At 57.1% G+C, this 12,945-nt stretch overlaps 1 protein-coding gene across 10 annotated transcripts in view; it reads right to left on the reverse strand.

Annotated features, from left to right (window-relative positions):
- IKBKG (inhibitor of nuclear factor kappa B kinase regulatory subunit gamma) overlaps nucleotides 1-12,945 on the reverse strand; it is a 25,263-nt gene continuing 12,318 nt past the window's right edge. For 3 of the 10 annotated variants that reach the window (XM_081222549.1, XM_081222555.1, XM_081222547.1), the window contains 7 exons: nucleotides 8,791-8,909; nucleotides 6,138-6,290; nucleotides 5,552-5,627; nucleotides 4,408-4,551; nucleotides 3,976-4,118; nucleotides 3,746-3,822; nucleotides 1-3,457 (listed from right to left, as the gene is read on the reverse strand). In XM_081222549.1, coding sequence (XP_081078675.1) covers nucleotides 3,315-3,457; nucleotides 3,746-3,822; nucleotides 3,976-4,118; nucleotides 4,408-4,551; nucleotides 5,552-5,627; nucleotides 6,138-6,290; nucleotides 8,791-8,909 — 855 coding nt within the window. In that variant the 3' untranslated portion in view covers nucleotides 1-3,314. The remainder of the gene's footprint in view (nucleotides 3,458-3,745; nucleotides 3,823-3,975; nucleotides 4,119-4,407; nucleotides 4,552-5,551; nucleotides 5,628-6,137; nucleotides 6,291-8,790; nucleotides 8,910-12,945) is intronic. The other 7 variants (XM_081222548.1, XM_081222553.1, XM_081222556.1 and 4 more) reach the window with 5 other exon arrangements.

Below are 12,945 nucleotides of genomic sequence, written 5' to 3' on the forward strand. Positions count from 1 at the left end.
TGCACGGCACCTTTTACTCTTTTATTGGGGGTCGCACTTTATACATAACTGTGTCTATTGGCTTTTTCACACCAAGGTGCTACAGTGTGTTCCAGGTGATGAGGTGTCCACAGCGCTGGCTGCACAGGCCCAAGTCGTCACCCCACCTGACTGGCCCCTACGGAAGGGGGTCCCTGCGCCTTGTCAGCAGGGCACTGGACGTCTTCATTTGTTGCTATTTTGACATCACTTGTTGTGTAGTCTGAGTCTGTGTTGTTTTAGTCTTTCGTGAGGGAGAAAACCTTTCATATGGTGCTTATTTTATGGCTCATCTGGATTCCTCTTAAGCAGGGAATGAAGTGGGGTGTATGGGAATGACAACAGGGATGTGCTTCTGTCTGTCTCTACCTCCCAAACCCAGGGTCATGAGTATCAAGGGGCCACAGCTAATCCTACAGGCAGGCTGCTTCCCTCACGGGAGGAATCCAGCCACTTGTTCCCGAAGCCAGAGAGTGGAAGCCCTGTTTTACAACCCTCGCTCTCTCGGGTCCAGTCGGCCCTACAGGAGGAATCAGGCTCCCTAACTCCAGACTATACTCCAAAGTTACAGTAATCAAGACAGCCTCTGGGAAGAGCAAGTCCCGAAGAGCAGTGGTTCTCGGCCGGCGCCTGGTCCCAGCCCAGCCCCGACTCAGCCGGTCCGGGGCGTGGGCAGCACGTGTGTCAAGCTCTCGCCGCTGCCGCCGTGCTCCCTGCATGGGGGTCACTGCCGAGCCGCAGGCGCACTCCTGGGGGGCAGAACGTCCACCTCGCACCACTCCAGGGTCTCCCCTTCTTTCATCCCCCTTTCAGAAAAGGGAGCTGATCAGAGAAGGGCTCCTGTGCGCCCCTGTCACCCTGTTAGAAGCACGAAGCCAATCCCTCCACAGCCAGGAGCCAGCACAGGTTGCAGGTGGTCCAACGACACTGACCCCTTTTCCCGGCCACATCCGTCGGCCCCAGCAGCGGTGTCCAGCTGGAGACAAGACGTCCTAAGGATCGACAGTCCCCAAGCCTGCAAGGGCCCACCCACCCCCAACTCCAGCTTTCCTCACCACCATCACCCTGGGGAACAAGCCCTCCAACAAAGCTGCAGCTCCTGGAGACGCCTGCCTTTGACTGCGTTTGTCCTAATCTGTGGGCTCCAGAAGATGCCCCTGTGCTGGGCTGAATGGTGGCCAAGAGAGATATACGTGTCCTGACCCCCAGAACTTGCAAGTGTGATCGTATTTGGAAAAAGGGTCCTTGGGGATGTGGTGGAAGTTAAGGATCCACAGATGAGGTCCTCCTGGATGACACAGGTGGGCCCCAAATCCAACGACAAGTATCCTTAGAAGAGAAGAAAGAGGACACAGACAGAAGCGGAGAAGACCACGTAAAGACGGAGGCAGATGCTGGAGAGACGCGTCTACCAGCCAAGGAACACCAAGGACAGCCACCAGGAGCTGGGAGACAGGCCCAGAACCGATGCTCCCTCAGAGGTGCCAGAAGGAGGCAAGCCTGCCCGCACCTGAACCTCAGACTTTGGCCTCCACAACTGGGAAAGAATGAATTCCTGTTGTTTTAAGCCACCAAGTTTGCAGCCATTTGTTACAGCAGCAACAGGAAACTAACACATTCCCCCCAAAACAGAAAGTGCTCTTGTAGAAAAATGGCAGGATGTGGACTGAAACGCAGCACCCATGAGCAGAGAACCTATCTGTGCCTTTAACGTGTTCCCGAAGGACCATCTGCAACTACATACTTGGGCTTCAGGAAGTGGGTCAGCCCCTCCCACCCCTGCAGATGCCAAGAAAGCCCCCAGCCACGGCTTGTTTTTGGAACAGGATGCTGGCTGGGCCATCTTCCAGCAGACTTATACCCCGATCCTAGCCCACCCTGTCACTGCCACATAGCAGGGAGGCCTGGACAAAACCCAGGGACGGATCTGTGACATCCCATTCCCAACCAGGGCAGCCCACAGAGTGCAGGAAGAGGCTGGGCACTGAGGAGTAAACCACAGTTGCAGGGGTAATGCCCACAGCTTTGACATCCTCAGAAATATCCAGAATCTTGCAAAACAACAAGGAAGAGTCCTCTGGTGCTGGTAATCTGCCAAAGATTGCTGAGTGGCTTCTGCTGGCCAGGCCGGGGCATTTGTGGCTGGTGTGGGGAACGGCATCACAAACTTTTGGAATGTGATGACATACAGCCGCCACTGCTCACGCTGGGTGGCAACGCACTTGGGGAGGACAAGAGCGCACTGCAGCATCAGGGCAGGGACAGGGAAAGTGTACATGTGGGACGCGCCCCTCACCAGACCAAGAGGTGGTCACAACAACTCCAAACCCAAAGCCGTGAAGGAACAGTGGATAAATGTGACTACAAAGATGACCAGCTCCAGTCCAAACACACCGGTACCAAGTCAGGAGGAAAAGATAACCGAAATTTCTATCACACACAAGAGCTGATCCCCCTAATGACCAAAGAGCTCCTGTAAGTCAAGGAACAAAAGACTAACAGCCCAATAGAAAAATGGGCAAAAAATACAAACAAGCTGTCTACACCAGAACTGAAAAGGACCCTTCAAGCTCTGAAGAGATGCTCAAGCTCTCTCTTAACAGAGACCGGCTCGCCTGGTGGATGGCACAAGCCCACGGGTTGGACACCCGTCATCTGCGGCAGGGCTACAGGGAGTGAGTGGGGAGTGGGAAAGCATGCCCAGGGTAGGGGAGCGCCGGTACTGTCTACCCCCCTGCTCAGTGGTGCCGCTTCTGCGGGATCCAACCCAAAGGTACATATGATGGATGCACAAGGATTTTCACCGTGGTGTTGTTTATGACAGTAAAAAGACCAGTAACAACCCAAACGTCCACTAGCAGCAGACAAGTTCGATCCACAGTGGTGCAGCCGCCAGTGGAACAGCACACAGCCCATGAGAGCAGCGCCGCACTGGGCCAGGCGGCCGGGACGAAGGGTCCTGCCCGTCTCAGCCTGGGAAGCAACTGTCTGGGAGCCCTGGCCTTGGCTCTTGACTTCCCCAGCACAGGTGGAAGAAGAGCGAACCCCGGAGACAAGCAGTTCAAGCAGACAGAACGAACAAAAAAAGCAGAGCATCGGGCCTATCTGGGGCTCTGTGTGCCCTAAAAGAGGTGAACCAGCGGATGGGGGCGCAGAAGCGTAAGGCCCTGCGGCTAGCTCTCAGGGCTCAGAGAAGGGGCCCACCCTCTGTCACCCAGCCCCTAATTCAGGACCAGGCAGACAGGAGAGGAAAGCAACAGATTGCACTGTCCTGGGCTGGGTGTCGGTAGGCAGTCCTACTGGATGCACTCCATGACGTGTATCTGCAGGGTGTCCATGTCAGGAGCCTGATACTGGCACTTGGGGCAGCAGAAGTTGGGTGGCTCCTCAGGGGGGCTTCTCCTCTGGCTGGGCAGGGCCAGGTGAAAGGAGTGATGAGCTGGAGAAAGAGAAGAGACACGGGTGGGGGCGGGCTTCTTGTGTGTCCCCTTGCACAAACTGCAGGGAAGGGCCAAGGCACAAAGTGCTGAGATACCTTGGTTCCAGTGACCTGGGTCCCCACCGCTAGCGCCTCCCCTTTAGCCCCGCTCCCAGGGGCGGTACCGCTGGGGAGGAGGGGCCAGGGGCCAGTGCGAGCTCCCTGGAGCTCCCTCGCTGGGCTCCAGGATCCTCAGCACCTCCTCCCAGCACCCTGCCCTCCCCAGCCCTCCCCCTGCAGCTCCCTCACCTGGGGCAGGGGCTAAGGGGAGCTGGGAGACCTCTACATGCCGCTTCCTCATGTCTTCGATCCTTTGAGAAAAGAAACTGTCCAATCAATACGTATGAGTCAATCTCTAGCACGTACAAAGCTGATGGAAGGATGAGGCGCGAGGCGGGGAGAGGGAGGCCAGCTCCCCCTAACTTGACAGGCCCAGTACCCGGTGCCACTCCCTGTGGCTCCCGCGCTCCAAGGCCCACCTGGCCGACTCCTGACAGCTGGTCTTCAGCCTGCTGTACTCCCTCTGCAGCTGCTCCAGCTGCTCCTGCAGGAACTCCTTTTTCTCAGCCAGCTTCTCCCGGGCCTGCCTCTCAGCCTGGAAATCCGCCTTGTAGATATCCGCCTGGCAAAGCCAAGACAGGGGCAGTACCCACTCTCCATCAGCCACGCGTTGGACACTCCATGCCAGCCACGGGGGGCTGGAGGAAGGCACAGCCCACTCCTACTCTCCCAGAGCCCATGGCACGAAGACAGTCACCCCAAAGGCACTGAGAGTTCAAGGGACTCGCAGTGCGAGGGACTCAAAGAGCTTCTGAGAAGCCACTGCAAACTGACGCTGGAGACATGCCAGGTCCCAGCGCCAGTGGCCCGGTCCGCTCACCCACACACAGGCCACAGAGGAGAGCCCTCACCTGGGCTTTCAGCACCGGAACCGTCTCCATCACTATCTTGTGCTGCTCGGCCTCTTCCTTCAGTTTGTCGATCAGTTCCTGTTTGGCCACCAGGGCCTCCTCGGCCTGCTTGAGCTGCTGCTTGAGATCTTCCAGCTGCAGTCCCTAGATGTGGGCGACAGGGAACTGACAGAGCCCGATCTGGCTCAGCCTTGGAGCCAGGCTGCCCCCAGGCCGGCTGCTGCTCCAGGAAAGCAGAACCAAGAGGAACAAGAGATTGGGCCCAGCCAGCCCGTGCTGTGCAGGGCCCAGGAAAGGCAGAGGCTGGAGGGGACCTCGAGGTCACCGGGCACAACTGCCGCCCAGGCCGACATTCCCTTCCCAGCTGGACAGTCCTCCAACCCCTCAAAGGACGGGGGCCACACTCCCTCCTGAGGCCACGTGCTCCACACTGAGCCAGTCTCATGCACTAATGCTCCACCACGTGCCCGCTAAGCTGAGGCCCATCGGTCCTTCCACTCTGCCACCTGGTCGAGGGTCTGCTGGTCCCTCACGGATGCCCCGCCCCCCCCACACACACCCACACACAGACGCACACACCACTAAGCCTTCCCTCTGGAGATCAAGGGGACACGCCTTCATAACTAACTCTTCCTCATGTGACCCACTTTCAGGCTTTACCCTTATAAGTCCCTTCCAGGTCTGTTCAGGTTCGACTACATCCTTCCTAAACTGTGATCACTAGAAACTGCACTCAGTATAAGTCTGACGAGGACAAACTAGAAAAGGGGTATCAGCCACCTTCAACACTGGTATGGAAACATTCCCAAGGAAATCTGGGGACGCCTGGAGGGAGGGACCAGCTGCAGAGACAAGCGTGGGCCTGCCCACAGGCGGAGCATCTGGAGGCGCTGCCCAGTCCAACATGGGCTGCAAACAACACAGCCCAAGCGTCCCCGCGTCCCCACTGCCTGTCCTGAGCCATCACCCCACAGCCCTGACAAAGCTCTAGGCCGAATCGAGTATCCCTCTCCAAAGCCAACTCTGTGAGTCTGTTAAGGTAGGGCCTTGAGTTCCAATATCCCTGAATTGAGGGGAGTCAGCCCCAGGCTGACAGCCCAGGAGACGCCGCCACCATATTCACTCGGTTCCGCTCACCGCTCACCATGCTGCTCTTGATGTGGCTGTCATACTCTTGGAAGAGCTGGTGATAGGCCACCTGCAGCTGGGCCAGCTTCCTCCTAAGGAAAAGGAGCTTAGGCTGGAGAAACCACCTTGTCCTGACCCAGCCACAGGTCTTACTGCTTCCAACTCCACCCTCTTCCTTGTCGTCACGGCCACAGATCAGAATGTGGCTTTCAGGGTGCCTGTGTGCCTTGAAGGCCGTCAGCTCTGAGGCAAGCTTTGCTCCCTATTTCGTATCATTTTCCATCAATCTGGCATTTCAAAATGTACACAAAGAAATGTTTATAATAAAACAGAGCTGTCCTGTACTGTTCAAAAAAGTCAAGTTCAAGAAAAACAGAGAAAAGCAGGAGGACTGTTCTAGATTAAAGAAGACTCAAAAGACACGCCAACAAGGAGAAGGTAGGATCCCAGATGGGACACTGTTAACGTGTGGACTGGAGAGCGAATACTGTCACCCTCTGAAAGCCGGATTGTTGGGGTGTGACAACGGTAAGGGACAGCATTGGGCCCTCCCCCGCCGGCCGGCCCCTGGAAGGGCTCCCAGGAGGCAGCGGGCCACTCACTTCTCCTCCGAGGCAGCCTGGCGCTCCATGCGCAGGGCAGCATCCATACTCTGGTTCTGCAGGCGCAGCTGGTCCACCTGCACGCTGTGCTGCTGCTGCAGTGCCTCGCGCTCGTTCTCCAGCTGCCGGGCCTGCTCACTGGCGGCCCGGACCCTGGTGAAGGCATGGGAGGTCACGGAGGGCCCATAGCAGGACCCTCCTGTGCTCCCAGCATTCCCGCCACGCTGTGCAGAGGCAGGGACAAGTCACGGCCCAGTGGGACCAAGGGGGGGCGGACAAGTCACAGAGCAGTGGGACCAAGGGGGTCCTCCAGGCGTCACAGTGGACGCACTATCACTGGAAGCAGGGACAACTGCAGGGCAGCCGAATGGGGGCAGGTTCGGGCTGATGGTGGCCCCCAGAGAAGACCTTTGGAAGGTGAAGGAGGTGGTCCAGGGGAGAGGAGCCCCAGGGAACTGCCCATTGGGTTCTGACACGTGGGTGCTGGGGGCCCTGGCCAGAGCCATCTCAGTGGATGGGCTGGGAGGAAAGCAGGTGGAGACAGCCAGCAAACACAGCCTTTCTGGAAGCCGGAGAGGGAGAAGGTGAGAAATGGGGCAGGGCGGGGGGAGGTGGAGGGGAGGCAGGGTCAGTGCTCAGAGGCTCTTTGCCGACCAGTCACTGCTCCAGAAGTGGTGAGGAGGCTCAGGCCCGTCTGGACCCCGGGGTCCACACCTGCATGAAGAGCCTCGCACCTGCCCACCCAGGAGACGGCAGCAGAGAATCCCCAGTGCTCTGTCCCGTGGCGCAGTGACAGCTCAGCTCTCCTCAGCTACATCCGCCCCAGCCCGCGATCTCCCGACTCCACATCCCTACGTCCACACAGCTGCCTGCGGGGCGACAGTGGCTGCTTCTCGGTGGGGGAGGCTACTGGGGATGGTCTCTGGTCTCACTCACCGTGTGCACACGCCTATCCAAATCTACTGAACGCAGGTCCCCATCTGTGAGCCAACAAAAGTTAGCGGCTGCCACTGTCATCAGCAGATGGAAGTGCTACCTGCCAGGGGCCCGAGGTGACAGGCCAGGGCTCAAAGGGCAGCCATGTGCATTAAGTCTGAGGCCACTTAAATGGCCACGCCGAATGATGTGAGATGCAGGCAGGCTTCCTGCCCCGAGCCGTCCAGCTCAGCATGTACATGCTCAGCCACAGAGACGGGGGCAGGGGACAGGAAAGGAGGGTGCCCAAGAGCCTACAATAGCTGGAGTAACACCCTTGCAGGGTCATTAAGTGACCAAAGTCTGCTTCTTTCATGTGCATAGAAAAAAGATAGGCGGGGGGCTTCCCTGGTGGTGCAGTGGTTGGGGGTCCGCCTGCCGATGCAGGGGATGCGGGTTTGTGCCCCGGTCTGGGAGGATCCCACATGCCGTGGAGCGGCTGGGCCCGTGGGCCATGGCCGCTGGGCCTGCGTGTCCGGAGCCTGTGCTCCGCAAGGGGAGAGGCCATAACAGTGAGAGGCCCGCGTACCGCAAAAAAAAAAAAAAAAAAAAGATAGGCAGGGAAGACCCAAAAGTGCCCTGAAAATTACACGTGCCTTTTTGAAACCCGGAGGGACAGAAGCGTGTACGGGAAACAGCAGAATGCGAAGAGCCCAGGGCCAGGAGGCCCAGCCTTCCACGGCCTCCCTTTCGCTGTCTTCTTTCTAGAGGGCAGCGCGCTCACACGCTGTCACCCCTGCCTGCTCCTCCAGCCTCCTTCACAAAGGCGCCCCCAACACCGTCCAGGGCACCCGGATCACCTCCCGCGCTGGAAGAGCTGGGGCCACCTCTGTCGCCTGGACCTGTCTTTCTGGACGGCAGCGGCCCGGCGGCGTGAGAACCACTGAAACATCGTGCCCTTTGACCCAATGACCCCACTTACAGGAACCTCCCTCTGCAGGAGAGAGCGACTGGCGGACCTGAGGCTGCCAGCTTTGGAAGGGCCGGCTTGCAAGGCTGGCCCTGGGGTGGTGCCCGGGCAGTGGGCTGGTGCGAGTGCCCTGCACTGACAAGACACTTTCCCTACTGATAAGGGTGGTCCCTGTGCCTGGACTCTGGCACCACAGGGTGGTTTAGGGGGCGCACGTGCTTTCCTCTGGGAATTGGGAAGTTTGGCACGTGCCGGGCAGCGACCAGCCCTCAATGAAACCCGGGGTGCTGAGTCTCGAGTGGGCTCCCTGGGTCTCCAGGGAGGCATCTGTCACTGCCGGAGAAGGGAGAGTGCTCGGCTGGCCCCTCAGGGGAGGGAGAGAGGAAGCCGAAGGTGTGGGGTTCTCCACCCCCGACCCGCGTCTTCTGTCCTTGGGGGTGCTGGCGTGTGCCCTTTCCCTGTCATCAACCTCAGCCGGGAGGGCACTGGAGTGCTTTCCTGCAGATCACGGGGGTGCTCTTCCCCGCTGCCCGGCAAATGCCACCTCAGGAAATAATCCAAACTCCAGCAAAAGGTCGGAGAGGCCAGAAATCCCGCTGGGACTCAGGTCCTGGACACCCAGTCCACAGCCCCACCACACACCTGCCCCACGCCCGTGTGCTCCCGTCCATCCTGTCACAGAGGAACTCTCTGGAAGTCCCTGAATGGCCTCATTCTTCTCGGGCACCGTGACAACGGCCTCCAGGCTGGTTTTCCCTCCCTACTCACCTGCCCTCCAAAGCCTGCCGCTCCTTGGTGGCAGCCTCCAAGCGACTCTGGCTCTCCTGCAGCTCCCCCAGCAAGGATGTCACCTGGGCTTTCACTGAGGCCTTGTCCTCGGCCATCTGCTGCATGAAAAAAAAGCCACTTCCTGTCGGCGATGCTTCCTTACCAGCTGCTCACCCCTGGCAGCCCCAAGCCCCAGGGCAGCTGAAAGCACTGAGACGGGTCCCCCGAGGGCTCCCCTCGAGCCCTCAGCACCCCTACTCATCTCACCTCTCACCTCTGGAAGCTTCTCACCCCCAGCGAGGCAACTGAAGCGGTGGAAAGGGATCGAGTCCCATGAGCCCCCACTCCAAGCCCCTCCTCATCCCTGCAGATGGGGCAACGGGAGACCCAGGGACATGGAAGCACAGAGGTGCCTCGAGTCTCACAAGGCTGACAACCAGGCCACGAGGGCTGAGCCCAGCAGGAGTCTGTGTGCCTCCGTCATCAAACTGTCCAGATGCCGGTCCCCTGAGACCTCAGGCTGCTCAGGCCCAGGGTGCAGCCCCGGTCCTCTGCATACCTGGCCCCTCCACAGTAACCCCTCGGTAGGAACCAGCACCCCTGTGCTCCCGGCCACACACACGGCCCCGCCCACCATCCTTCTCCAGCTACACGCGCACGATGACCTGCTCCGTCTCAAGGCTTTCAGTACCCTCCACGGGCTGAGGGCTTCCAGATTCCTCCCTCCAGGAAAGATTTCCCTCCGGCACCGCAGCTTAGCTACCCAACTGCCTGCCCAGCTTCTCCACATTGGGGCCCGGAGGCTGCAGTAAGCTTTCCCCAAAAGGACCACAAAGCAGGGGGCTTAAGACAACAGAAACGGATTGCCTTCTGGAGGCCGGGAGTCCAAGAGTAAGGTGTCGGCGGGGCTGGTTCCTCCTGAGAGCCCTTGGCTGTAGCAGCCTCCATTGTCACGTGACCATCTTCCCTGGGTGTCTGTTTCTCTTCTTTTAGAGATACCAGTCATTGGATTTAGGCCCATCCTAAGCCAGTGTGACCTCATCTTAACTTGATTACATCTGCAAACAACCCATTTCTAAATAAGGTCACATTCTGAGGTCCCAGGGGTTAGGATACGGGCATTTCTTTGGGGGGAACATAATTCAACCCGTAACACCCCCTACACTAGACAGGAATCCAGACAATGTCTCACACTAGCACAGCACCCTCCCACAGTTCCTGTCACACTCAGGATCAAAGCCCAAATCCTTCACTGCCTTACTGATCCCACATGATTAGCCCCACCATGACTCTGCCCTCCTCAGCCCCTATCCACTCTGCCCCAGCCATGTTTGCCTCTTCGGTCTTCCCTGAACATCACAGGCATGCTCCTGCCTCAGGAACTTTGCACATGCTTTCCCCACCTCTACAACAGTCTTCCCCCAGATACCCACATGTATTCCAGTGCTGACTAGATGGCACCCCAGTGAGGCCTTCCCCATCTAGTCCATCCTCCAGTTACCGGCACAAAACCCTGGAGTCTTCTCTGCCTCTCACAGCTCACATCGGATCCATCAGGAAATCCTGTCAAAATGTATCTTAGAATCTATTTGATGACACTAAGCAGGTAATGGTAACTACTTTAGGTGGGACGGTGGTATTGTTCTTATGTTTCTTAGAGATGCACACTGAAATATTTACAGACGAAATTATGCAGTGTCTGGAATTTGGTTCAAAATAATGGGGGAACTCCTAGGTATCTACCTGAAAGAAATGAAAACCCATGTCCACACAGGAATGTTCACAGCAGCATTACTCCTAACAGCCAGAGTGGAAACGACCCAAATGTCCATCAAATGACGACTGGATAAACAAAACATAGTCTCTCCATACACTGGAATATCATCCAGCCATAAAGTGAAATGAGGTACTTGGACAGACTGCAGCGTGGATGAACCTCAAAAATATGGTGCTGGGACTTCCCTGGTGGCGCAGTGGTTAGGACTCTGAAGTCCCAATGCAGGGGGCCCAGGTTCAATCCCTGGTCAGGGAACTAGATCCCACAGGCATGTTGCAAGTAAGAATTCGCATGTCAATAGGGAGGGTGGGAGGGAGGGAGATGCAAGAGGGAAGAGATATGGGGACGTATGTGCATGTATAACTGATTCATTTTGTTATAAAGCAGAAACTAACACACCACTCTAAAGCAATTATACTTCAATAAAGATGTTAAAAAAAAAAGAATTTGCATGCCATGACTAAGGAGCCCACCTGCCACAACTAAGACCTGGTGCAACCAAATAAATAAATAAATAAATAAATTTTATTTTGTAAAAAAACGTGATGCTGAGTGAAAGCAGCCAGACATGAGAGCCACACGGTGGATTCTACTCACAGGAGACGCCCAGAACAGGCAAACACAGACAGGAAGATGGGCAGGTGCCCGGGTGGGGAAGATGGGACTGGGGAGTGCCTGCTCGTGGGGACGGGGTTTCTCCTTGGGATGGTGACAATGCTTTGGGAGCAGATGGAGGTGATGGCTGGACAACTCTATGACTATACTAAAAACTACTGAATTCTACACTTTCAAGGGGTGAATTTCATGGTATGTTGAGTTTTATCCTGGAAAAGCTGTTGGAAAAAACTCCAGCCTGTGGCTCTACCACTTTCTCCAGGGACGGGCACTCAGCTATGCCCAGGTTTTTGCTGGGGTCACCGTCTTATCCCCATCACCTGTTGTCCATGTGCAAGAGTTTCTCCTACGTATACCTGGGGTGCAACTGATGGGTTGGGGGTGACCTAAATTTTCAAGTTGAAGAGAAAATGCCAAATAGTTTTTCAAAGCAGTGGCACCAACTGATGCTGCCACCAGCAACAGGAAGCCATGGCCCCTCCAATACCCGCTACTGTCAGACTTGTCAGCTAGAAATAGGGCTTTGGCAGTGGCTCTGATCGCTACCATGAAGCCAGCATCCCATCATGTGAGCACGGGGCAGGCGGACGCTCTGAAGGCATCCTGAGAACAGCAGCCTTCTCCTTTTCATTTCTGTGCCGAGTACACCAGTTCAGGATTGTAGTGGCTTTGCCGCTGGCCCCAAAGTGACATGGCCACGGCCTAACCCCCAGTACCTGTAAATGGGACCTGATTTAGAGACAGGGTCTCTCCAGATGTGACCAACTTAAGATGAGATTGTACTGGAGGAGGGTGGGCCCCTGATCCAGTGACTGCTGAGAACTACAAAAGACTCGGACACTCGAGCAAACTCTAGAGTGGCTTCTTGCAGCCTAAGGTCACGACCCTGGGCCACCCAGCCCCCTTTTGAGTTCCTGTCTGAGAAAATAGGGCTGGCAAACGAGTGTACTGTTTGCTCCAGCCCACACCTGACCCAGCCCACCACCATCCTCAGAGCCTTTCCTAAGAGGGCTCCCAACATGTGAATCCTTCCTCTGTCCCCCAGGAGTCTTCCTCGGGGACCTGAGAGCCATTCCTCGGAAACGGAATCCTCAGAAAGGAGAGGGCCTCGGTCTGCCCGTGTCTGCCTGGGATGGAATGCTAACTTCCAGAGCTGACTCCCGGGGTGGACGCCGCTGACCTCACCACACTGACACTGACCCACCCCGCGTGGGTTTTCACTTGAGCCCCTGCTCGCTGCCCCCACCTCACTCTCCCTTCAAATCGCCAGCACCTCTGTGCCCATCAGAAGGGTGCTCAGCACCTTCCCCTGCTGTCGGTAGTTACCAAACAAAACCCGTTTTTACCCCTTTACCTAATGGCCGGCTGAGCTGCGCTTTGACACCAGTGTCTTCATAAGAGGAGAAGAGATGCCCAGACACACGGGGAGAAGGCCACGTGACAGTGTGTTTGCAAAGCAAGGAACGCCAAGTCCTGCCCGCCAGCACCCGAGGCTGGGAGAGAGGCCTTGACCAGATCCTGCCCTCACGGTCCTCAGAAGGAACCAACCCTGCCCTCACCTTGATCTTGGACTTCCGGCCTCCAGAACTGGGAGACAATACGTTTCTGTGGCTTAAAACTACCCGGTTTGTGGTACTTTGTTACAGCAGCTCCAGGAACCTAACACACCTCCCCGAGGGCCCCCACCAGGCAGTCTACACCATCAGGGTGATTTGGGGTGGGGCCCCAGGCCACATGTACCAGCTTGACCTGCGGGGCGCAGA

Source organism: Mesoplodon bidens, assembly GCF_964165515.1.
Source record: "Mesoplodon bidens genome assembly, chromosome: X".
NCBI classification, from domain to species: Eukaryota; Metazoa; Chordata; class Mammalia; order Artiodactyla; family Ziphiidae; genus Mesoplodon; species Mesoplodon bidens.